Source organism: Phlebotomus argentipes, unplaced genomic scaffold, assembly GCF_947086385.1.
Source record: "Phlebotomus argentipes unplaced genomic scaffold, Phlebotomus argentipes genome assembly scaffold_18, whole genome shotgun sequence".
Classification (NCBI taxonomy): domain Eukaryota; kingdom Metazoa; phylum Arthropoda; class Insecta; order Diptera; family Psychodidae; genus Phlebotomus; species Phlebotomus argentipes.
The window spans coordinates 17,182,347-17,208,237 of record NW_026776177.1 but is presented as its reverse complement, the minus strand read 5'-3'; the positions used below and the strand labels follow the sequence as shown (position 1 = coordinate 17,208,237).

The following is a 25,891-nucleotide window of genomic DNA, read 5'->3' as shown; positions in this document are numbered from 1 at the left end:
TCAGTTCTACGAATTCCGTCCAACAACCACGAAATATCTCAAGAAACTGATTAAAAGAACCGGATTTTCAATCTCCCTGGTAATTTTGAGACTTTATTTGTACAAAAAATTATCAATGTGTTCCAGTGAAATTATATCTAATCACACACAGCTTTTCGCTTAATTTATTACTGCGATTATATGCAATTGATATATGCGCAGTTGAGAATACTAAAAAAAACCCTTTTCATTCATACTTCTTAATTATTCTACAATTTTATCCACTTTGAACCAACAATCGCCGATGGGAGACAACAAGGCACTGGATTTCATATACTCAATGGGATATTTAGTCTTGGCGCAGGGCGAGAACTTGTAGTTCATCAGGAGACAACTGATCCCAATCTTCGTCTGCATCATCCCAAATCTCATGCCTATGCAATTCCTCGGACCCTCGCCGAATGCCAGGAAGGCGTAAGGATGGCGAGATTTCACAGCTTCGGGTGTGAATCGCTCAGGATCGAACTTATCAGGATCAGGATAAATGTCTGGATCGTGATGGATGGCCAAAACGGGGATAAACAGCTGAGTTCCCTTCTCCAAAACAACATCCATCTTTGGGACTTTGTAGTCATCCTTCAGGGATCGAACCAGAAGTCCTCCAACTGGATGCTTTCTGAGTGTTTCTGCAAACGGAAAATAAGTGTTCATTTACATCGTTTACACAATATTTACTCAACAATTCTTACGAATCACGCTGACTCACCATTAATTACTTGATCTAAATATTTCATCTCTGATAAGGCCTCGTAAGTAATCTTGTTGTCGTATCGCTCGAGAACTGTCTTTATCTCTTCGCGAAGACGATCTTGTATCTCAATTGCATTGGCCAATTCCAGCAGGCAGAACTTCATGGTGGTCGAAGAGGTTTCGAAACCGGCCAAGAGGAAGAGAAAAGCATTCGAAATGACTTCATTAAGAGTGATTTTCCCGATGTCTTTTCCTGGGTCGTCATCGAGTTTTCCTTTGTTCTTCAACTGTATCAAGAGATTCAAGAAATCATCCCTCTTGACGTTCTCATTCTCACGATAAGCCACGGTTTCTTTCACAATTCTCGTGTAAAAATCTGTTATATCTTTCCTAGTCAATTGCAGTCGCAAAAGCTTCGACAATCCTCTGAAACTCGTGATAAACAGTCTCTTTGCAGCTCTTGCTCGACCGCCCGAATTAGTCAAAGCTTTCTTTCCCATCGCGAGAAACTCTGCGTCTGGATCATTGAGACTGTTGCAATCCAGGCCGAAAGCACAGCTACCAATTATGTCAATTGTGAAGCGAGATAAGTAATCTCCGAGCTCTAAATTACTGTTTTCCACAAGTTCCTCATTCAAGCGTGTGATAAACTTCTCCGAGATGTCCATCATAATAGGAAACATGAGCTTCATTTTGCCACTCGTGAAGGTCGGTGACAATTTCGATCGCAAATTCTTCCATCTTTCGCCTTCAATTGTGAGTAAATGACCAGAAAGCGGATCATCTCGTTCGTTCACATACAAGCCGCGATCGTGAAAGTATTGGAAATCCTTCACAAGCACTGTTTTCACAAAGTCCAAGTCCAGTGTTAGAGCCGCAGGTCGCACAACTAAGTATATTCCACCAATTAATCTGCCCTCTCCTTTGAGTTCAAGGTAGAACTTTTTGGAGAGTTCAAAGAAGTGGTCAGTCTTTCCCATTGTTCCGATATTTCCTTTGGGGAAGATGGGCTTTATGTAAGGCACTCCGCGATCTTCCCAATACCGATACTTTCGCTTAAAATATGAAACGCCGAGGAAAATCACCGCCACAAGAAGTAGAAGAATATCAAATCCACTCATCGTTAATTTGTTTGATTAAATGATAAGCCAAATTGCTCGAAATGATGTCTCACCGCCACAAAAGACACTCTAGAACTGATTCAGCTGTTCTAAACCGAGTGACTCCGGGGCGATGTTCACATGATTGTGGCGACGTGTTTGTTCACTAACATCAATTCATATTTCGCATTTTCACGCTTGTTCACGCTGCTTTCATACACAGTTTACGCGAAAATTACATCCAATACAAAAGCACATTTGCTTCTCTTTGCTCACGCAAGCTTTTGATGGATTCTGAAATCTTTTTTTTCTACTTTTAGTCATCAATCGAAAATTGTCTTGTCACTGGCAAATGACTTAAAGTCGTGAGAATATTTTGTTAAACTATTATTTCGAGTACTTGTACATAAAATGCATTTCTCAGAAAAGTAAAGAAAGCACAAAATTTAACTTTATGAGTCTTTGACAGTCCGTGGAAATTCCCCCAGTTTTCTCAGAATCAAGAAATACTGAGTAAAGAACATATTGCATTGCAAAAAGCAGAAATGCATATTAAATGTGTTGCTGTAACTTTCTATTTGCTCAAGCTAGAATTCCCGAATGAAACCTCAACTGTTTGATTTGCAATGCATCAAAGACAAAAACGCGCTGGAAAAGTGTGTCATTAAAAGTCACTAAAACTCCCATTGTCTTCTCCTGCCCCAATTGAGCTTTTATTGGACAAATTTGGGGATTTGTTCGTCTGCCTTTCTCCTCATTCCGCCGCCTAATGAATGGCCTCAAGATTGAGCCAGATGTCGTTCTTGGGCGTGTGCACGAAAGCCGTGCTATTAATTTCCAATTCGGCACTAGTTTTCTCATTGAGCGTGAGTCTGTATTGCCTGAGGATTTGCGCCAGGGCGATTCTCACCACGAGCAACCCAAATCGCATCCCCACGCAGATTCTGGGACCCTCGCCGAAGGGGATGAAGGCGAAATTGTGGCGCTCGCCCCGGGCCTCGTCCCGAAATCTGTCTGGATCGAAGCGCTGGGCGTCGGGGAAGATTTCCTCGTCGTACTGATAGGCCATATTGGGGATGACGACGAATGTGCCTCTGGGCATGACGGCGCCGCTGGGGAGGCGATACTCCTGATTTGAGATACGGTGAATCGTTCCGACCGGTGGGAAAAGCCGCAGCGTCTCTGGGTGGGTCCATAAAAAAAAGGGAAAAGAAGCAAACATTGCGAGTGAGAAATTGCCGAACGTTGCGGAATTCGTGGCGCGCGTGCACAGCACTGATAAATTACGACATGTCGATTTATTACGGTAATTAAATCACATAATTAATGTATGAGCGAATTAAGGGACACACAGCAGAATACATAATCGCCACGCTTCTAGATTCCCATTTCGTAGCGCGCAAAAAAGGCATGAATGGCGGATTAGGAAGGCCATTGGTTGCCAAGTTATTCTTATGAAGGGATGAAGAAAGAAATTTGGGACATGGCAACTAACATTGATTGGCACTTTCGCAGAATTTATTATGCCATCCAGGCATTTTATATGGCAAAAGAGCTGATAAGATTGAGTATAAAGTTCGGAAATGCCTCAAAACACACAGAAGAATAAGCAGATGTCTCTGAACTCAATTCTTCAATATTAAATTGGAATCAATTTGGAATAATGATGAATAGAGAAATATCAGAAACTCCGCCCATTTCTACGCTCCGCCCACAATCTTTTCAAAGTCTATCTTGTGAAGTTATTGAGACTAGCGCTCGATAAAGAGCTTTTATCAGTGAAACTTGCTGATAAGCAATCTACTGTGTTTCAGTTTTCTTCCTATCTCTGTCCGCTGACGCGTAATATATCACCATTGCGTTTATCTGAGTTACTCACCATTTACAATCTGACCGAGGAACTCCATTTCCATCACAGCTTCGTACGTGAATTTTCCGCCGTACTTTTCCAGAACACGTTCCACTTCCTCTCTGGCACGTTCCTGGAAGTCCTGATGCTGCGAGAGCTGATGCAGGGCAACTGTTATGGTGGTTGAGGATGTCTCGAAGCCGGCAAAGTAGAAAATCCAGCACTGAGCGGCAATTTCCTCAAAAGACAGCCCTCCCGTCTCCTCACCGTCATCGTCCAGTTTGCCTTTGTTCTTCAGCTGAAGCATGAGGTCCATGAAGTCGTTCCTCTTCGTGCCCTGCTGTTCTCGCTGCGAGATGGTCTGCCGGATGACGTCCATGAAGAATGAGGCGTCTGAAGAGTCTATGAATCTGAGATTGAGTTTCCGAGCGAGGCCTCGATTGACCATGCCCAGGAACATGGTAATGGCTCGGCTCTTGGTGGTGTTGACGATCCTGTTGCCCATCTTCCTGAACTCAGACTGTGGATTGTGGAGACTATCACAGCTAATACCGAAAGCAATGGTGCCGATAATGTCTGTGGTGAATCTGGACATGAGATCCTTGATCTCCAGGCATTTCCCACCAACAGACACTTCCAGGCGTTCCTCAATGAATCCCAGGAGTTCCTCAGTCACCGCCGACACTGTGTGGAACATGACTTTGAGCTTCCCACTTGTGAATGTTGGGGAGATCTTGGCGCGCAAATTCCTCCACTTCTGGCCCTCCATGAAGAACAGATTGGCCGACAAGGGATCCAGCTTCTCATTGTAATACACGCCCCTGTCCATGAAGACGTTGAAGTCCCTCACGAGGATCGTCTTGGCCATCTCGGGGCAGTTCACGAGGAGACAAGGTGAGCTGAAGAAGTAAATGCCCACGTATTTGTACTGGCGCTTCGTGCGCTGATAGAGACTCTGCATGGCGTAGCTGAAGTGTCTGCCGCCGGCTATAGATTCGCCGGCATTTCCCAGCGGGAAGGTGGGCTCCACAAAAGGCACTCCCAGATTCTCCCAGAATCTGTAGCGTCGCCGAAAGTGCACATAAATCCCAAAGAGGAGCACCAAAAGCGCCCCGAGCACGGCTGATAGCATGTTATTAACCACTCCCGAATTGAACACGGCCAAGTTCTGCGGTCGACTAAGCCAGGCGGTAATCTTCAGAGGTGGGGAGTTGATTCTGCGAGGTCACTGTGAACTCACACGTTAATGATTCTGGTTGATGATTATAGCAAAAACACACAAACAACAAGTCGATGCGAACGAAAAAGCTCAGACTGCGAATATACATTCTCAAAAAAATCTCATATATTGAGAAAAGATTGCTCACCGAAAGTCATTTGTTGCGCTCATCTCAATTCAGACAAGAATTTATCTCCTGGCGAATTAAATTCAAGAGAGAATAAGGAAAAGTGGCATAAATATTAAAATGAATCAGGAATTATTCATTAAATTCGCTTGACTTTCAAAGACCGATTTTTTATGAATTTCATAACATCTTCTCTGCCGATTGAATAATTCCAAAAATAAAGCTATCAAAAGGATGTCTTTTTGCTTCAAGAAAATTAACATTTTCCCTCTTTGTAGCGCTACAAAAATGCATCCTTTGCGCTTTTTTTCTCCTGAACATTTCTCCGATTTACTCACTGAAGCACATTTTGAGTAATTTACAGGCTAAAATTTCCCGATGAATATTGATCTATTTTAGCATCTTCTCTCACTTTCTCCAAACTCCTTCCTGAATTAATAAGTGAGAGCGATTGTCGCGATAAAGAAGCTTTCATTTGAAAATATAATGAATTTGGCAAATGGCAATCTTATTGCGAGCGAAGGAGTTCTTGAACATTGCGAGATTCATAATCATATGAGATGTGATACTGACTGGAAGTGCTTGGAAAATGAGAACAGTGTAAAAATCGTGAAAAATTATGATTTAAATGGGGATGCGCATCGAAAATTCATGGAAATAAACTTCTTATTTATCTACCCAAGATCGCTGAAAAGCTCCGCTATTATGTACAATGAAATACTTCAGTGAAGATGTCTCTCTATACGTTAAGATTCATTAAAATGAATCATTTTCGCAAGTGTGAATGAATGTCACTCACACATTGAGAAGATTCAGAAGCAAATTTGATAATTTTCATGAACTCCCAGCTGTTTGGGAGGTTCTGATAAGCTCTGCCTGATAAGGCGACTAATTGCCTGATCGCAAAATCGTGGCCTCGCACTGTAGATCGTCAAGAGCTATCAAGTGACGAATAGGCGGGCGACAAATCAATAAATTGCGTCGTCGGCACGCATTGTTGGGATTAAACAGAGAAGCTTCGCGGTGGCCTCAGAGGCGGCTGATTGGAAGCGCCGCAGTTGCGTCTACTTTTCGGTCGCGTGCGCCCAAAAAGTCCATTGATTTTCTTTTTTCCTCGGAGTGCGTGAATCTTGGACTGTAGTGGTGAATGAGAGTGAAATAGTGGGGAGCGTAGACCCGATGTGAACCACACAAGAAGAAATCATCGTCAGTCTTGTGGCGAAACGCGAATTGTCCATGCCTGTGTGCTCAAGCTGAGGCATATAATTAATAAGGGGTTTTTATAGAGAAAAAAAAACGTCAAGTGGTTTGGCATTTGGCATTGAAATCAGCGACGCTTTTATCTGTGTGCGCATGTGTAAGTGATATTGGCGTGAAATAAAATGTCGAATAGTGAGTATAATTAGCATTTCCATACTACTTTTCCATGCTGGAATTGGCAAGAAAGTGAATTGCTTTGTGTAATCCGCGATATTCCTGACGAAATCACAACACCGCGTGATTCTTTGTGGTGCAATCGTGGATTTTCGGCGGAAAATCCGATGATTTGTTTTATGTTTGATGCTCTTAAGCCACTTTCATCGAGTATTACAGCATGCTTGCAAATTTTCCACAGTTGGCTGGAACTTCAACGCGGGTGGCGCCGAGCGGCCCATTCAGCCCACCCCACCGCCTCCCCTGCCGCCTGCCCATCAGAACATCGTCCCGACCATCGTCGCGCATCCCACGAGCCAGGCGCCGCCGTCGTACAACTCCATCTACCCTCAAGTCCCGACTGCCATGCCGCCCAGCGCGCCCTACAGCGCTCCGCCCGTCACGCACGTCCTGCAGCCGCAGCAGAACATCCAGACGCCGGGCCCCGGAACTTCGTCGACGTTCAGCAACGTCCTGGGCAACTTGTCCCAGATGCAGAACATGCTTCCGCAGCAGCTGCAGAACGCTGTGCCCGTGCTGAACGACGTCCAATCGACCATCAACCACGTGGCGAGCGGCTTCAGCGGCAATCCATACTGGCGGCCGGCCAGCGAGGGGCAGTTGCCGCCGGGAGCCGTGATCGGCGGCCACGAAATTGGGGGAGAGAAGCTCTACGTCGCTCGTGCCCGATACGGCGGAGCATTGATCCCGGGAAAGGTGAGTTTTCGCGTGATTTTCTCAGAGCCGCAAGAAATGTCTCAGCGCAGACGCCAATTCAAATTCCTCGACACTTTTCAACGGATATTAATCACGAAGCCTGCGTTTCGAAGATATCGGCAAGAGTGATTGAAAATGGAAAAATAATAGATTTCCGGATCGTGGCGCTAATCAATTTGGATTTATCGGGTTATTGCTGGAAACAGCTGAGGGAAATTGCAAACGGAGCGCCAAAATATTTCTTACGATTATCACGAGACGATAGTGGAAATGCGATAAATTGCCAATTAAAATCTCATTTAATGATACATTTAATAGCACTTGATGGAAATTTTTCTCAGCATTGCCATGATTGCCATAGAAGATTTTATTTGTCAAGCGATTCATAATATCGACTGAAGAATAAATTCTTCAAAATGCATTTTCTTGGCATATTGTAAGATTCTGGACTCATATTTTGAAAGCGATGCCACATATTTTCCCTATTGAATCATCAGACTCAGAATGCAAACTCAATGAACTCTTTCTCTCCAGTTGGTGCCCTCTCATCGCTGCGCCTACGTGTCCTGGGGCGGTCGCGAGCACTCCGTGAAGCACTACGAGGTCCTCTGCAACATCTCCGGACGCTGGATCTCCGGCTCCAGAGGCACCGTCCCCGCCCACGCGCTGCCGGGCGGAACCAGCGAGCAGGGCGAGACGCTCTACATCGGCCGCGCGAATCACAAAGGCACGCAGACCATCGGCAAACTGCAGCCGTCGCACAAGCTGTGCTACATTCCGTACGCCGGCAAGGAGATCGGCATGAGGTCCTACGAAGTCTTCGTGCCCAACAACTAACTTTACATACAATTTTAATCAACTTATCCCACAGACGTTACAATTCTTAGATCGAATGTACAATATTTTGGAAATCAACTGTTCAAGTTTATACGCGTGTAAATTTTTTTTTATATCTCTTTGTCCAAAAGAATCAAACGATATATATATATTTTTTGTATAACTGTTCGATGTTGACGAAATGTTTATGAGAAAACTACTCAATGTAGAAATAAAGTGGCTTCACTATAAGATTAATATCGTTTTCAACAGTTTTTCTTCTTCTTTGCAAGCTCGATTGGGATACTTTCGCTGCGCACGTTCAACGGCCTCCGTTCCTCTACACCTCCTGGCCAAACTCTGTAATCAACTTGTTGATAGTGTCTAGAATCGTCACGAATGTCGGCCGCATGGTTTTCTTCTGCGCCCAGCACGGCGCCATCAGTTTCTCGTAAATATTTATGGGACACTCAGGCGGAAGCGGCAGTCTGGAAGAACAAACACCAGGAGAGCTCAGCGAACACAATCACTCAACAAGTGCAGTGCAAACCTACCTTTTGCCCTTGTCCAGCGCCTCCAGGAGACTCTCCGTGCTCAGCGTCTTGTCGGGCTCCAGGCAGGGCTCCTTTCCGCCAGAGAAGATCTCATACAGCGTCACTCCGTACGACCAGATGTCCGAGTGCACCGTGTAGATCGACTGCGAGAGGGTTTCGGGCGCCCACCACGCAATGGGAACCTTCTTGTCCAGATCGCGACAGATGTAGTAGCCGTCAATGCTGACGCAACGCGCCAAGCCAAAGTCGGAAATCTTCAGTCTCTCCTTCTTATCGACTAGAACATTTCGAGCCGCCAAGTCCCGATGAACAATCATCTTCGATTGCAAGTACTTCATACCCTGCAAAAGAGAGGAAAGAAATCATTAGTCAAATCACTGCCAAACTGTTTATGCTCAACATGACTCACATTCGCAATATCTTTGGCAAAATTAAGCAACTTCAAGGTCCCCATTTTCGTGATGTCCTTCGTGGTGAGATACCAATTGAGAGAATTATTCTCCACATACTCCATCACGATCTCCACAAACTTGAGATTGTCCATGTTGAAGTCCAGTATTTGCACGATGTTCGGATGCCTCAGCTGCTTCATGATCTTGCACTCATTCTCAAACTCATCCCACCCATTGGAGCTCTGCGAGATATCGATCACCTTTATGGCCACATCCACCACCTTCGTGCAGTCATCCCTGTCCAGAATCTCCCCTCTGTACACCGCCCCGTAGTTGCCGCACCCAATCTTCCCGTGCCGCACAACCTCAAACTGCCGCTCGCGCTGATTCCTGCCCGGCCAGTGCGACGGACGCAAATCCTTGCCCTGGCTCTGCTCCATCGACTGCCGATCGGAGCTTATCGAGCTGGTGCTGCCGCCAGTGCTCGTGCCCGAAATGTCCCCATTCAAATCCAGATGCTCAGTCTCACGACTCAATCCACTACTCAGCGATCCCTGATCGCTGAGCAGCGGTCTGGAGCGATGCGGGATGTCGTGATAGACGTGCGCCTCCTGCTGCTGGATGATGTGCAATTGTTGCACAATCGACTGTGGCTTGAAGCGCGAATCGATGTCCAGCCAACCCTGGCACATGATGTCGTACATCTCCTTCGGACAACACTCTGGCTTGGGCGGCTTCGGTGGCTTCTGCAGCTGGAAACACTTGAGACACGACATCGGGGAATCACCCTGCGAGAAGATCTCCCACATCGTCGTGGCGCACGCCCAAATGTCCGCCTTCATGTCGAAGCGCGACAGCTCCAGACTGTTGTGGTGCTCTTGCGGAATCCACGGAATGCTGCAGAGAGAGAGAAAAAAGTGGTAAATCCTGCGAACAGACAAACACAACTCCTTCAGCGATACTCACTCTTTGTACGTGAGCGTCGTCTGGAAGCCCGGATCGCCGAGTCTCACGTACACATCCGTGTCATTTTGACTCACGACGTACAGCGATGAGCATCGAATCCTGTTGTGCACGATACTTTCATTCTGCAGATAGATAATGGCCCTGAGCAGGGAGTAGGCGATGCTGATGAGGCAGGACAGCGGCAGAACCGCCACCTGTCTGAAGTACTCATTGAGCGGTCCCAAGCCCGAGGACTCCATCACCATCGCAATGGGCTGGTACAGCGTGAAGCCGTACATCTTCATGAGATTTGGCGAATTCAGGCGACTCCATTTGTGCGCCAAATGCATAAACGTTTCCAGATTGTGCTTCTTGTCCGGCTTCAGCACATTCAGCATCACCTTAATCTTGCTCTTCTCATTCACAATGAGATATCCATTCATCCTGGTGAGAACGCCACCCTCGCATTCCCTCTCGCTGGCCTGATCCAGCACCAGTTCGCGCGATGAGTCAATCAGGAGGGTTTTCCCTTTGCGAATCTCATCGCCCTCCTTCACCACCTCCAGTTCCACCTTCTCCACCACGTAGCGACACAGCAGCAGCTTCGTGGGCTTATCGTAATCCGACGGCTGGAGGACAAAGTGCTTCCCAGACGGCACTGGAATGCTCTTCGCGGCATCCACGAGGGTGTCGAAGGGCGTCTCTGTGTCGTTGTACAGCAAGTGGAATTTGTTCTTCCTGAACACCAACTTGAACGTCCTGAATTCATCCTTCTTCCACACCATATCCAGATAGTACACATCGTAGTTCTCCTCACACTCTCGCACGAGAAACGCCCCACTTTCGTTCCTGTTCGCCTCGATCTTCTTGTACGCGAACTCCTTCCCGATCGGCCCGTGGCATCGCATCGCCTCGAGTCGACCCAGCGAGGGCGACGGCAGATTGCCGCAGAGATTGATTGACCACTTCGCCATCAGTCTGTAGTAGCCGGACAGGCAGCTGACGAAGGACTCCAGACTCTCTCTGTCCTTGAACTTCAGCAAGTACTTGTCTCGCTCGTCCTGCGTGATTATCCTGACCTCCAGGTCCATCGTCTCGATGCCGCTCATGCTCTCGATGCTGAAGCTCTTCCACATGTTCTTGTACGCATAGTGAACGCGCAGTCCCGGCTTCTCGCTGTGGTACGGCGAAATCCTCAGCGTCACCGGACACCAGCCCGTCCTGGTCGCCGCCTGGTCGCCCTCCTGGAGGTACGGCGAGTTGGCAATGTACTCCTCCGTGAGGTAATCAGGCGCAATGTTCGAGATCTCTGAGATGTACGATTGAATGATGTAGAAGGGATCGTGATCAAACTTCTCAATCGTATCCAACTCCTTCTTGATGGCACGTTTCACGAAGTGTAGCACGTGATTCTTTATAATCACCTTCGGCACGTAGCGCTTATAGTGCCCCATCAAGTCCTGCTTCGACACCTTGTTCTGCACCATCTCCAGATACATGTCCGTGAGCACGAGGCCCATGATCTTCTTCTGCGAGTGCTCGTCATACTGCAAATGGGAGATCTTGTTCTCCAGCAGATCGTGCTTCACCTGACTGAAGTAGTACTTGAACAACTCCTTGTCCAGCTCCTTTATCTTCGTCACGTCGGGCAACTGCAAAGCCACAAGAATAACGTCAATTAGTGTAATTGCCACAAAAGGTCTCTGACTTGCATGGGAAATGCCATTTGGCGACCTTATTCGCAACGATTTAGCAGTCTATCACATCCTGCCACAGTCCTGTAATTAAAAACTCACTCACGACACTTTCAGCGCAGCACTTTTCCTCCCATGCATTTTTAATCACATTCAAAAACTTTATACACCATCAATTATTCAACACCCTCGCAAGCAGGAGATGAAGCGCTGCCCACGGCTTATTGCGGAAGGCAAAAAAGAAAGACAGAACTCAAGAGGACTCAAGAAATCAATGGAGTTTTCAACTGCATGGCGAAGAACAGTGCTGAGTAAACAGAAACTCACTGTTTACAACACAGAATCGACGCAGCATCGTAAATAGATTTAGGTTTAATTTAGACATGGCACAGCCTTTAACTCGGCTTTTTGTTGACACAAATGGTGTTCTTTGCGTTACGCATTATTTAATAGAGCACTGCATTGACGATATAAGCAAGTCTCAAAGTTCACAATTTTGCGTTTCATCAATTGATCAGAGATGAGAAGAGATAGAGAAAAAGTCAATTTGCATAAAGTTAACCCTTTCCGGAGTGGCAGAAAGACAAAGAGCAAGTTTGAGGGAAAATCGAAAACCATGAAAAGTCCAAATTCAGGAGAACGAGTTGAAAATTGCCAAATTTACCTCAAACAGCAATGAAAATACGACTTTTCATAGTCTTCTGTTCACCCTTCGAAGAGTTATCTGTCGATTGATTAATAAATTCTCATCGCACTTCTCGTGAAATTGATAAAATGTGAAAACAAAGAATGTGAGGAAATATACATATTTATAGATTTTGACTTCCTTATCATAAATTGACTTTTTTTGCATCATAACATCGACCATATTGAGAAATTATTGCGAACCGTGCAGAATTCACTGATTCTCTGAATTCCCGGGGAAAATGGGGACATTCATTGGCAATTCTGGGAAGTCTGCCTGGTCTTCCATAATTGACATTTTGCATAAGCAATGGCCAAAGAGTAAGACATCAGGGATTACCTTGTATCTTATGCGGAACTCGTACTTCTGGCGCGCCACTAGCGGCTGGCAGGGGGCGACGAAGTTCTTGGAGCCGGTGACGCGCAGGCCGAAGAGGAGCTCCACGTAGGGCTGGATCTTGAGGCGCCGGCACACGAGGCTGCACACGCCCTCGCACGTGTCCGTGGGCGAGTGGTCAATCGTGACGAAGCCATTGGTGAGATAGAGGAAGATTTCGCTCGATGCCATCTCTCTGGGACGATCACGATCTGCTGGCTGGGCTTCCGCGGCGCTTATTGCACATTAAGAATCACTGGATTGATGGAAATCAGCGCGCAAATGAGGCGCACATCCTCAATTTAGGGGGAAAATCACCTCGCTAGGCCGCCAACTCGACCATTCTCAGTTCTGCACTGTGACTGGAGAGAGCAGAAGAGTTATTACTGTGCGTGTGCTCGTGACCGAATCCAGTGCCGGGGCGGCTTCTCACCTGCGCGTGTTCCGGAGATTCCTCGCAAGTCTCAGTGGCTGCTCAGCTCAGCAGAGATTGCCAATCGGAGGCGTGATCCGATGTGCGGCTGTGGATTAATAGAGATGCTAATTCATTGCGTCGCTCAGGCAGACGATCAACTCGTCTGCCTCACATTTCCATTTTCAGAGAGAGACTGAAAAATGTTGTTTACCATCAGCGTGATTTCCGAGAATCCGCAAAGCGGACAACAAACCAACTCGCGCGCTTGATAACGCGCTGATAACGAGCGAATGTTTTTGCTCCATCAATTCGCGATGCTGGAACATCACAGACTTTCAGTCTCTCCCTGAGATCACGAGAATATAATCCCTGAATTCCCCATTATTGCCCAGCACTCGGCCAAGTCACCCGACCTCGAGTGTGTTTTTCTCCATTTTGCTTCACCGCGACAGCCTCCGATGCACTCTTCTCACCTTGTTTTCACCGCCGCTTTTCGCCCACTCGCGAGGCTCTGGCGCCCCAATTTCAGCTGCTCGCGACACCCACGACACTCAACACTGGATTGCACTCGACTTCCACGCACGAACCTGCGGAAATTGTGGAGGAAAAGCACCAAATAACACAGCTCAGCTCATCAGTTTATGCGCCGTCTCACTTGTCAGAACAAACAAATCGATGAAGTCGATGAGTGCACCGTGAAGTTCGCCGCGCTTCCATCTTTTACGCACAATTTGTAGCAAAGACTCGCACCCGGATGAGGGAATTTCCCATGACCGCGCCATTGAACTTTTTGAATTGATTTCACAGGGTGACTCTGCACTCCGTCCAGGAAATGAATGATGATTTATTACCATTTTGTAATATTAGCATTTTGGGTTGTTAGTGGACAAAGAACTCAAGAGGACATTAGAGAGGATGCATATTTGACGACAGTGAGTAAAAGCGCAATCAATGAACAATTGGCAAATTGTTTGAAAGACAGAAATGTACATTTTCAGGTGGAATTAATTCACAAATACCGGTATTACGCAGAGGTTCACAACGTCACCACCAAGGATGGCTACATTCTTGAGCTGCACAGAATATCCGGCGGAGAACGCTATCCACCAAAGCCCGGGAAGCGCGTTGTGTTGCTCATGCACTGCCTTCTGGGCTCCTCAGCGGATTGGGTGATTCTGGGTCCAGACATCGCCCTCGGATACCTTCTCTCCGACCAGAACTACGACGTCTGGATGGGAAATGCACGAGGGAATCGCTACTCTCGGAGTCACATAGCGCTGAATCCCGAGAGTCGGGACTTTTGGCTCTTCTCCTGGCACGAAATTGGCATTTACGACTTGCCAGTGACGATAGATTATGTCCTGGAAATCACTGGACACAGCAGTCTCTTCTACTGTGGCCACTCTCAGGGATCCACTAGCTTCTGGGTGATGATGTCTGAACTTCCAGAGTACAACAGCAAGATCATCCTGATGCAATCCTTCGCTCCGGTGGCCTTTATGGCCAATCCCAGATCTCCAGTTGTTCAAGCATTTGCCCAGAATTTGCCAGCTGTGGAAATGGCATTCGCCACGCTGGGGATCTTTGAATTCCTACCATCCTCAGACTGGTTAAGGACATCCACCCAGCTTATGTGCAGCGAAACCTCCCCGGTTGCCTACATGTGTCAAAATGCCCTCTTTCTCGTTGTAGGCTTTGATCCGCAGCAAATGAACTCGGTAGGTTTGAACCTTACGAAGATCTGACTCTAAATTCACGACTGTGCTCCTTCCAGACTATCCTGCCTCAGTACTTGGGCCACATGCCAGCTGGATCGTCAGCCAGACAAGGCTTTCACTATTGCCAACTGGCAAATTCCAAAGGTTTCAAGCAATACGATTTTGGAGCTCTTGAAAACTTCAGGCGTTATCACCAAATGAGTCCTCCAGACTATCGGCTAAGGAGAACTAGAGTCCCAACAGTCCTTCACTACTCATCCAATGATTGGGTGGTTAATGTGACGGACGTGGAGAGATTAGCCTCATTCCTGCCCGGTTTGTACAAAATGCACTTGATTGATTTGGAAGATTGGAATCATTTGGACTATGTTTTGGCCACAAGTGTTAAGGAGAAACTTTACGACATGGTGATAGAGTTGATAAACAGGTTTTAATAAGGACAATTCGAATTACTGTTTGCATAAAATCCAATTTTGGCCAGTTTGGAAACTTTAGCTTGATTTTCTAAAACCCAGAACGGCTCGTGAATGCAGAATGTAACCTGCCTTTCTGAGATTGGAAGAAATATTTTGACAAGAAGTTAAGGATAATCCCAATGGTATGATTAGGTAGTTGTTAATAAACAGGTTTTAATGACGTTTTCAAATACTGGTAAACACAGATTACAAGGGTTCGGCTAGGGTAATTAGTCGCAGCGCAGGTAGTCGGATCGAGCATATAAAAGAAGGAGCCGAAGGATCTGTCGTCAATCACCCTTCGAGTTCAGACTAGTTCACATCGACAGCTCTTGAGTAGTAGAAAAATGTCTTGTTTTCGGTCAGAGTTTGAGAGCAACGGCACGGACGCGGGTCCTTACGATTCCTTCCTCCCAGCCAACATGTTTGGAGTCATTGGAGAGAAGCGGAACCTCAAACGACAGTATTGGTCACCAAGTGAGACACCGAGGCCTTCTTCGAGTTCAACGCAGAGTCCTTCTTCGAGTTTAACACCCAGTCCAACACCGAGTTCAGCGCCAAGTCAAGCATCGAGTTCTGGACCGCCGGCCGCGAAGAAGCCCAGGAAGCCCGATCTGTTGCCTCTGCTTCCTAGCCCTTGCGGCGTTCCGACTCCGCAGTGGATCTTCCATCCCGACCTGGACTACAAGCTGCCGCCCGGCTTTCCCGACGCCCGCCACCCGATGTTCCTGTCCTACTGCGTTCCGGAGTTCGTCGACGGCCTGTGTATCTACAAGCCAGTGTACAGGAAGGAGAGGCGATACTTCTGGAACACGCTTCATCGCAGATAAATTGTAAACACTCTAGATATAAGTACATATATTGTAAATACTGAAAACATGCTTGCTCAATAATTATACAGATCTTGAAATTTATATTTGTCTTGTTCAATGGTTGATTTTTTCTACGAGGCACAGAATGTTTACGGTTTTGGGTGGAAGTTTCTGATTGGAGCACTTTGTGGTTGATGTCAAGGAGCTTTCCGAGAACTAATTATCTTACAATCAATTATGATTCTCTCTCAATTATAGCTTCCATTCTCCTTAATTGGCTCCGAGTGGGATTTGTCATTATGATTCATGATCACAATGTAGGCTAGATATTTTTCTGAAATTTACTCTTCACGCGCTGTTTCAACCCCTTCGTCCCGGCAGATGGTATTCATCGACCAGACTCCACTTCATTCCCTGCAAAGGGAAACAATATCAAACCCGCTCACACCCCGCTTTGATCGGGAGGACAATGGTGGGTGGCAAAGGGGTGGTATTGTATTCCCAGCATTCAGTCGTGCGTGTGTTCTTAGCAGAAATGAATTATTTCATTACTTATCGCCATAATTTCCCTCCTTCTATTCATGGTGCTGAAGAAGCTCTCTGGATGAGTAGAAGAAGAAGCGACAATTGGCTATTTGATGGCAATCTCTATAATTACATTTCGCACAGACTTTTAATTGCTCTCTCGCCATTCGCCAGAATCCCCAGGAAATCCATACGTTGCATGTCGTGAACTTCCGTCTCTATATTGAACGCATAATTTTTGGCTCTATGAACACCAATAAATCTAGTTCTTTCGTCTTTTTTCGTGGAAAGCTTTGTGGAGCTTTAGTCGCCCGTTAATGACATATTCAACATTTTATTGATGTAGTAAAGTCTAATCGCATTGAAATAATATTGTAGTTCTTGTTTAACAACGTGTTTGTTGGTTAATCACGCGAAATACAATTCAGTGTTTGACATGTTTTACTTATGACCCTTACATTCAGACTATTACTTTCACCTGTGATAATGCATAAATTTAACACACTATGGAAAGAAATTTCAGTGTCCTAAAATGTTAATATGACGTGAACTTATTTCCTAATTCCACGAGCGAATGTTCAAAGTTTTTGGCACGAAATGTGGGAGATTTCGTGAGGGTGTAAAACCTCCCCAACCCCTTTCTTAAATAGCTATGGTATCTCAGTCATCAATAGCTCTCGCTTTGGAGAATGAAATCCCGCACAGTAAAATTTATCTATCTCAATTTGGGGAACATGTCGAGGTGCTCAAGAACAGTCGAACTTTCCATTCCCTCGTCGCATGGCGAGTGTCTTGAGCGGCAACACAATAGTTCATAATTTCTCTGCAAAATTTATCGCAGTGGAATTCGCTTGGCATATAGAAAATGTCTCGGGTGGAGAATTAGGAATTGACGAGGCCGCATGCGAAATGATTGTGTCTCCGTTTCCCCATTTTGCCATGGCATACATTAGGAGCAATTGCTACCCTCTGGGGCGGGATTCAACATACTAAATGGTTCCCGGTTATCAAGTTCATATTTCCCAGCCACGTACAATCTTTTATGTTGATGTCGTGCCTTTGACATTTATTCTAAATATTGCTGCTGGGCCGCCTTTGAGTGTGGCCATTAGGAGACGCAAGTTGTGCAACATCGCCACCCTCCGAAGCCATGGAATAATAAAGACCGCCAAGTAGCAAATTGTTAAATTATTCACGGAAATTTTTCAACGACTCGTAAGGTGACTTTATGAGGACTTTTTTGCCACCACCGTCGACTGTCTTATATTATTAAAATGAATGGATTAATTTGCAAATTCATGAGTTTGTCGACTTGCAACTTGGCATTAAAGTTTTGCGGATTGATCGAATCCCAACCGTCTTTTTGCGCCCTTCCTTGTGGCGCTTCTCAAACTTCACTTTGTGGAATCATCGCCTTGTTTGCCAAAGCCACTCGCACTGTGTACATCGAGAGTTGATCTCAAGGAGGGAAATTTGATGAATATTACTTGAATATTTGATGTAATATTTGATATAACGTTGGCAGCATCAGAGGAGGAAGTTTCAGAATCCAAAGAGGATTACAATTGAAGAGAAATAAAATTTATACAATTGTTTCTCTCCATTTAATTTGCCTGCCAGACATGTCGTGTGCCGCAATACTTCAACCCTCAATCATTCATCAGTTATGCAAAATACAACCAGGAAATCCACTTATACACAAATACGGCTTTCGCTCTGTGCGCAAAATAACACAAATGAAGTGATTTTTCCAGGAAAAGCTCTCTCTCTCTCTCTCGACAGAAGAGCTTTTAAACTAATTACACCTTTTCATTGAGAAAGTCTTCGATCAAATGATTGCCCACCCTCTGTATCTTTGTGCTGTTTTTCCTTCCGTCCAGAATCTGAATGAAGGGGAAAATTGAAGAAAAAGTATGATGAATTACCTCCTTGCGTTTCTCCTTGACAGCATGTTTTCTCTAGTAATTCCACTGTGGAATATTTACTTGTGACTCTCGGAAAATTAAGTTCTATTCTTTGCAGAGTTACAAAATTCCACTCTGTGCCGTAGGAAGAATCAAAAGGGGAAAAAGTGTGGGGAAAACAAATAAGGGAATTGAAAGAAAAACGAATAAATAAATTGCATTTCACTGTCTAAAAGTCTAGACGGCATAAGAAGCGACAAAAGCCTGGCAGAAGCATTTGCCAACATGAAATTGTGAGTTAAATTAAATATTCTCTTATGCGCGCATATTTGCAAAAATCTTAAGAAATGCACTTTCCCACTGAAGACAACTATAAAATGAAAATCACTTCACGAGGCATTTGGATTTGCCGTGCATTTAGGGGTTGACGGTTCTCGGGAGGGACACAAAGAGGGTCGTAATGTCTTGAGAGGGATAAAAGCTTTTAGCTTAAATAGTGACTTAAGCCGTGGAAGACATTTTCATTTCATCCCCACCTCCGCACGTCCACTGCAAATATACTTTTTTTTTATTTATATTGTTATTATTATGTTTATTGCTGTGGTGAAATATCGCTCTGCCATTTGCTCAGTATAATTTCTCAATGACGAGCAATATGGCAAAATGTCCGAGTAATTTCTTTAATCATCTCTCCAGCGAACTCGTGCCATCTTCTGGGCTATGGGCTTTGCCAATGAAAACGCGGATAAGACATAGAATTGCTGAAAAGATGTCCTTGTTTTTTCCCGCTGAACTTTCATTGTGTCGAAATGTGAAGATTTAATTAATTCAATTCATCAGATGAATTCACTCCTTCGTGCCATGGCATTATTACCAAACCACCCCTCTTTCAATTCATACGGAAGAGACACATAATTTAATTTCTTCGCCACACACATTCACAGGCTCTGAGTTGTGTGACTGGAGCCCCTAACTCTTCAGCAGCGCCCCAGCCGGAGTCAAGTGAGGTGCATGAATGGAGGAACGTATAAATGTAAATTACTGGTAATTTTCATCGGAATTAACGACACACACACAGTAAATTTAAATCACGACACTCTGGGCTTTGAACCACCCCGAGCGAGTTACACGGAGAGGGTGGAAAAATTACATCAAGTCACCACGAGACTCATCCTGTGGTTGCCGCCAAGCTTCCTGGGATGCCCATAAACTTCAGAGGAATGTGCATATTGTCCAATGAATTGTCCGGCTCCCAATCACCCTGACCGGGTCCGCCCTCAAGTGGAGTCGGAACAATTCAGAGACGAAGGCGAGGTGCATAAAATGTCCCATTAAGTGCTCCCGAACAGAGGGATATTACACCGTGTTGGAGTGGTCGTGTGTGAAACATTTAGATTAGGAGGGTGGAATTAACTAACTCCCATTCTCTGGCCAACTATATTGTTCTGCCCCTCAAGCTGCTCGTGTCCATTTCACTCGCAGCCCAGATATTTATATGCAAAGCGTAATTACATATCATTGCAATATAGGCGAGATAAGAGTGATCATTGGTTATACACAATTAATTGCTTCAATTGTGACCAAACTATATCCGAAAATCCCCTCAAGATTGATGATTAACTTAATTATCTCATATTTTGCATGTCTCAGACGAAAACACAGAATAATCTATAGGTATTAGAAATATACTACGAAAAAGAGTAAATTGCAACACCAACAAAACAAAACTACTCAACATTACAACCAAATACAATAAATCACCTTGAATCAAACTTCATAATAATACAATCAAGGAAATAAAAGAGGAAAAATATTTAATTAAACACAATACTAAAATTCAATAAAGCAGTCAAATAAAAAAGTAAAAACGGCTGTGAAAAAACCTATCCAGTTAGGTTTTATTATGACAAAAACACATATAAAACAAACTGGAAAAACAACGAGTTTAAAAGAAATAAAACAGGGTAAAAATAATAGAAACAAATAGAATTTGAACATACAGTAAATAGTAGAGTTTAAGCAATGAAAAACACTATTAAAAATGAAATAAACTTAATTATCTCACATTTTGCAGAAAAAAAATTGATGGGAAACGAAAATTATGGATATTGTGAATTTTTTCAACTCTGTGTCTGCCAGTGTCGTTATAAAAGTTTTAGTTCAGGTGTTATTAAAGTTCAGTAGACATCAACCCATAAACTAGCAGTTAGTAAAATAAACCACCGTAAAATCCTGCGCTTTTCGCGAGGTTGAAATGTCTGAAAATTCATAGAAGCCGATATTGTGAATTCTCATAAATCCACGAGGCTGCAAATCACGTAAACGACCACGGAAAAGGGATTGTGGGCGGTGGGACATATAAAAAGCTCCACATTCGTCTTCTTTACTGTCACTCAATAGCCCATTAATGGGAGGCTCAGCGGGAGTGAAGTATTTATTTTTGGGTGTCATTTACCCCCAACACATGTTCGATTTCGCCTGGAGAAATGTTTGCAGTGTCCGAATGGAGAAATTTTGCAGCTTATCCCCAGTGAGATAAATCGGACAGTTTGGTTGCGAAATGAAATATAAACTGCATATCGTGAAATGTCCAATTTTAAGGATGACGAGATAAAATAATACTCTGGTGGAATCCACTCGGCTAAAATTCATGGTTGGAAGATAAATATTTGCCTGGGTTTTAATGCACTTCCAATATGAGAATGAAATGAAGGGCGGAGAGGAGAAGGAATTTAACATTTTTCTCTCTTTCTCTTTCTCTAGGGTATATTATTATTTACTTTTTCATCTAAATTCATATCTCAGGACGTGAAATGGGGAATATGGAGTGGAAAAGGGATGATGAAGTGAAAGGTTGAGTTGGAAAACGAAGAGCTTATTAGTGCAAGAGGAAAGGTTCGTTTACTTGAAACATTTTTCATATTATGCCAACAAACTCACTCATTTTATTGGGTTGCCCAGAAAGTCACGACAGCTTCCTGGAGTCGGGCCAGGATTAATGGAATATCCACAGTTGAGAGGGTGAAAGGACTGAGAACTTTTGCAGCAACTCAATATGCAAGGGAGATTCACGTTTTTGCCGCTCAGCAGTCAAGAGAATATTGAATCCCGGAAGCATTTCATATACCTCTTGCACATCCAATAACATTCTCCACGTACCGTCGCAGCCCAACCCCAATCCAGGGAATTCCCGTATGGCGAGGAGACACACTCTCATTGCCACAAATGTGACACAAGTTGATTTGACAGAGAGCAAATTCCCCAGTCAGTGGCTCTGTCACATCGAATTAGGAGGACTTTTCTTCTCCACCACGGCAGATTAATAATTTTCGCCACTCTTGTTCTTCCAAGTCACTCTGCGGCATTGCGAGGGGAGAGAAGCCTCCACATAGCACCCCATCAATCCCAGCGGACTTCTAAGCTCTCCACCAGGACTTTCGCACAAGATGTTGCCGGCAAGGTTGCTTATGAATTGCGTGCCAAAGACAAAGTGATTATCCTGCCAATGTGCTGCCGCACACTTAATGCTCAAGAAGGGAGTGCATCATGTGCTGTGGCACGCACGTCGTCGTACGTGCGAATGAGGAGGTGGCAAAGTTTGGCCCCCAAATATATGGAAAAAGTCATACACAAAGCGCAATTACCACGTAACTTTTGACTTGCCGAGTAACATGACTATTATAGTTGCGGTACTCCATTATGCTTCGCCCCTCGCATTCCATTCTGCCGTGCTCAGGAACACTTTCAATTTTAACCAGTGGAATTTTCCAGGCGAAGCAGAGATATTTTTTGGGACTTTCAAGTTCCCAGTGGAGCATAGAAATTTAGTAATTATTCATATTTAGAGCGTTTGACCAAATTGTCTGGTGGAAACTTCTAGGCAGCACTGAAATTTCATTAAAGTTATAATTCTCTCGTACGGCAGCGGCGACATAACTCTGTGATACCTGCACTGTTGTGCTTCAAAATAGCTCTGAACTTGTCCGAAATCGCCTCGCTCTTCCCTATTGTTGTTTTCTTTGTTGTTGTTCCAACTACAGTGCAACAGCACTCCATTATTCATTCCCTAATGAAAAGGAGGTGAGAACCTCGCTTCGCGAGTACCACTGTTACACTGAAATGGAAGTAACGTGTCAACAGATTATTTTTTCATCGTTTTTCATACATAATCGTAAAAAAAATGGAAACTTGCTGCATAATTAATTCGGGCCGAAAAAAGGGCTTAATGAGCCATAAGGGTAAAAATGTTCAGGAAAATTGATATGAAGCATTAGCACGCGTGAAGGTGAGAAATCAATAAGGGCGTCTCTCTCTCTCTCGGCATTTCCACGAGCATTGCAGAATGTTATTCATGTTTGTGGAGAAATTTCTAATGACTAATGAGTGAAGAGAGACTCACAAAAGACGATTCTTGTGGTGCTTTTTCCCATCCATGTAAACCTTTGAGTCCCTCTTGCGATTTCCATCTCAATGGTCTTTCACATTGGAGAAAATGATGTAAATGGAAAATTCAACGGATTCCACTTTTCTCATTCAGTCAGTCTCCCAGTGAGATTCCGTAGGAAAAACACGTGAAAATCGTGAAAGAGGGTCCCCATGGAGCTGAAGAGAAGTTCTTCATTCTCCTCGCAAATGCATTTCTCTTCAATTGATACTTTCTATTTACCCATGTCGTGCGAATAGAGTAACTTCTTTTCCTGTTTGGTAACTTTTTTCCCTCCACTTTTCCCCATTTCATTCCAGTCATGAACTATTACGACAGTCTTGAACTCTCTCTCTCTCTTGCTCGCCTTATTCTTGAGCAAATATACAGCAAAAGGTGGGATCTGCAGCGAAGGGCGCGCTTTTTCGGCAAGAGAGGATGGAATTGTATATTTTTCGCTTCAATGAACTACAAACGTACGAGAATGAGAGATAGAGCATTCATGCTATAGTATTGAGGAATTTAATGGGAAAAGTACACATCGCCACGGTTACGGCAAATCGCAATGTCTTTTGTGAGAATAACACGAATTCTGTCTGGCATTTTCGCGCGACAATTCGAACTTGTGAGTAATTCAAATGCATAGTGATCCAATTTGATCGTTTGTGGACACAAAGGGTTTATTTTCGGCTTTACTCGAGTGATAAATCAATATTACACACCCTTTTCTCGCCACCGTGAACCAGCCCGAAGGGTCGCGTCGCCAAACCTGCTGGAAATAATTTGCATATTTCATAATTACGAATTATTAGGACCATATTTCCATTAGGCGAAATCGTATTAAACAGAGGGGAAAGTGAAAAATTTCACCCCCTGTGAAATATTATGCCACATGAAACAATGTGGCCGGGAAGCTCTCTCCACTTCAATAGCATATCCGAAATGCAAAGAATGCACACAGAGAGCGCTTCCGACCTGCCTCGGGCCATCACATAATTCCGCCAACAGAGCTCAAGAGGAAGAGCCTGAGTCCTTGCAGGCATTGCCGCATTAATTGTGACCGTGTTGAAAAGCCGTAGATCACGTTTTTCGAATCACAGTGCATGAGAGTCTCAATCCCTTGTCGCATACTAATTGAATCATTTTCTTGCACCCTCAAGGAATAGCATAAGGCGCAGTGCTCATCTGAAATCGCTGAGCAAATGAAGCCAGTCAGGCTCCAATTGACCGTCGTGGAAAATCCTCTGGCTGGATCGTAAAATCATGCCTTGATTTGAATTTTATGACAGAGATTTCGATGGCGCGATGGAAATGGCCTCAGTGTGGCAAGACTATAGTGCAAGTGGAGGGTTGAAATTGCTATTCACCCCAAGGGACCGCAGCCCTTGTTTCATTCCCCCGTCGCATCGCTATTTGCCAATTTTTCCCCACAAACAGCCAGAAACTTGTTCGTGGTGCCAAAAGTCGTTCATTGTGCCTTTAAGAAGCAAAGTTGAAGAATGCGAAGAGCAAAGATATCTTCAAAGTCATTAAGAAGTATTCAATTTCAATGCTCAGACCTTTGTCCATTCTCATGTCCCTCCATCGATTCTCAAGGGGGAGATAATACAACCAGAAGTGGTGTACAGCTCAGAGGAAGTGGAAGTGTTTAAAAGCAGTAAAGAAACGAGACAGTTCGATGATCGCCAATCATTGGCAGAATGTTTGCATTTGGACTTGGAAAATGCTTTTTTAGAAAACTCTACGGACAATTTTGGCTCTAAATCAGCAATTTTGAGTTCGTCCACAAATCATAAAAGATAATTTTGTGATCTAAAAAGGTTTGAAACTGAGCCTTTGAAGATCTTTTAGTGATATTTTGTGATTATGGTCAGAAAATATACATAAAAAAGCGATTTTAGGTGGATTCTTAAAGAAATATCGCACAAAAACTTAAGAGATTTCAAGTGCCACAATTATCAGACTTATTCGGAAATGGTGTACAAAGGTAAGGCATATTGTCTCCCCCTTGACCATTCTATGAGCAATAGGACTCAAGCTTTCTCCCTTTGATGAATGTTTTATGATGAAAGGAAAAAAAGGTCCTCTGGATAATTCAGTGTTTTTTCTGACTCTGTGAGTGTAACAGGATAATTGTGTCACCCATTCTGGGGAGACTGAGTGTGAGCAGTCCTGTTCATGGCAGTTGTTTTTAATGATTCGACCTGAGAGGGCGAAAATGCTGGAAAAGGGCGCAAACAGCTCCGCGGGGACCGATAACTGCAGTCTGTTTTATGATCTGCCCAATACGGCCTCCCGGGGAGGTTCTCGGCTATTTGCACGCAACATATGATGGAGATTTCATACACAAAAATTGCACTCGCGCTAATGGCGACTGAGGAGTCCTCGGAAATTGTTGCGAGCCTCATATTTTTCATGACAGGCTCCATATGGTGAGCATTTCTGGCGGATATCGTAACGAATGTGCGGTATTTGCGACCAGCTGCCATAATTTCTAACATGTATGACTCTCGTGGTGCAGTGCACCAAAAACCCTATGTCAAACTATCGCCAACTCCGGAGCCCCGATCCGGGGGTGGGGGTGGTGGTGCAGTGTGACGATGTGAGAGAAAAAAGACCCATTCATGGCTTCTCGTAGTGCATCTGGTTCTGCCTGTGGTCGTTAAAAATTACCGCCTGTCTGAAAAGTTTCATGTGAAAAGCTCAGCGCTGGAGTGGCGAAAGAGCTTTCACACCGTCTCGACTGAGGAACTGCCAACAAGGTGAAATCTGATGCATGTTTTAGAAGGAAGTAAGCAAGAGGCTATGCACAAAAGACTCAACATGGAGGAGCTGAAGCCACGCAAACAACCTCATGAATACCCCCTTAATTACCACAGCTTTTTTCCCCAACTCACCCTCATTGCACACTCTGGCCAGCTTTATAAATTTATTACGTGAGAACAAGATTAATCGCAGAATCATAATAATTTTGCAGTTTTAAAGTTTTCAGGGCAGAAGTTTTGCATTTCAAGATCCCCGTGC

The 25,891-nt window shown here is 44.5% G+C and overlaps 4 protein-coding genes across 6 annotated transcripts; 2 read left to right on the top strand and 2 right to left on the bottom strand.

The window, feature by feature from the left end:
* Positions 1-77: 77 nt before the first annotated feature.
* LOC132259259 (cytochrome P450 6A1-like) lies at positions 78-4,523 on the bottom strand. Its single transcript, XM_059756820.1, has 4 exons — positions 3,709-4,523; positions 2,599-3,011; positions 746-1,856; positions 78-665 (listed from the first exon to the last, which is right to left on the bottom strand). The coding sequence occupies exons 1-4, from the start codon at positions 4,505-4,507 to the stop codon at positions 244-246; spliced, it is 2,745 nt and encodes a 914-aa protein (XP_059612803.1). The 5' UTR covers positions 4,508-4,523; the 3' UTR covers positions 78-243.
* A 1,302-nt stretch (positions 4,524-5,825) lies between these two features.
* LOC132260445 (uncharacterized) lies at positions 5,826-8,222 on the top strand. The gene is made up of 3 exons (XM_059758554.1): positions 5,826-6,416; positions 6,640-7,154; positions 7,689-8,222. The coding sequence occupies exons 1-3, from the start codon at positions 6,407-6,409 to the stop codon at positions 7,989-7,991; spliced, it is 828 nt and encodes a 275-aa protein (XP_059614537.1). The 5' UTR covers positions 5,826-6,406; the 3' UTR covers positions 7,992-8,222.
* Positions 7,989-13,689, bottom strand: LOC132260443 (tyrosine-protein kinase hopscotch). 2 transcript variants are annotated; one of them, XM_059758551.1, is made up of 7 exons: positions 13,504-13,689; positions 13,049-13,136; positions 12,580-12,977; positions 9,883-11,513; positions 8,934-9,813; positions 8,525-8,865; positions 7,989-8,458 (listed from the first exon to the last, which is right to left on the bottom strand). In XM_059758551.1, the coding sequence occupies exons 3-7, from the start codon at positions 12,805-12,807 to the stop codon at positions 8,311-8,313; spliced, it is 3,228 nt and encodes a 1,075-aa protein (XP_059614534.1). In that variant the 5' UTR covers positions 12,808-12,977; positions 13,049-13,136; positions 13,504-13,689; the 3' UTR covers positions 7,989-8,310. The 2 variants fall into 2 exon arrangements, with proteins under 2 accessions (XP_059614534.1, XP_059614533.1); XM_059758550.1 differs by lacking the exon at positions 13,504-13,689 and having other exon boundaries at positions 13,049-13,210.
* A 149-nt stretch (positions 13,690-13,838) lies between these two features.
* LOC132260444 (lipase 3-like) lies at positions 13,839-15,205 on the top strand. Of its 2 annotated transcripts, none has more exons than XM_059758552.1 (3): positions 13,839-13,962; positions 14,029-14,748; positions 14,805-15,205. In XM_059758552.1, exons 1-3 carry the CDS (start codon positions 13,867-13,869, stop codon positions 15,180-15,182), a joined length of 1,194 nt encoding a protein of 397 aa, XP_059614535.1. In that variant the 5' UTR covers positions 13,839-13,866; the 3' UTR covers positions 15,183-15,205. The 2 variants fall into 2 exon arrangements, with proteins under 2 accessions (XP_059614535.1, XP_059614536.1); XM_059758553.1 differs by having other exon boundaries at positions 13,852-13,962; positions 14,013-14,748.
* The last annotated feature ends 10,686 nt before the right edge of the window (positions 15,206-25,891 follow it).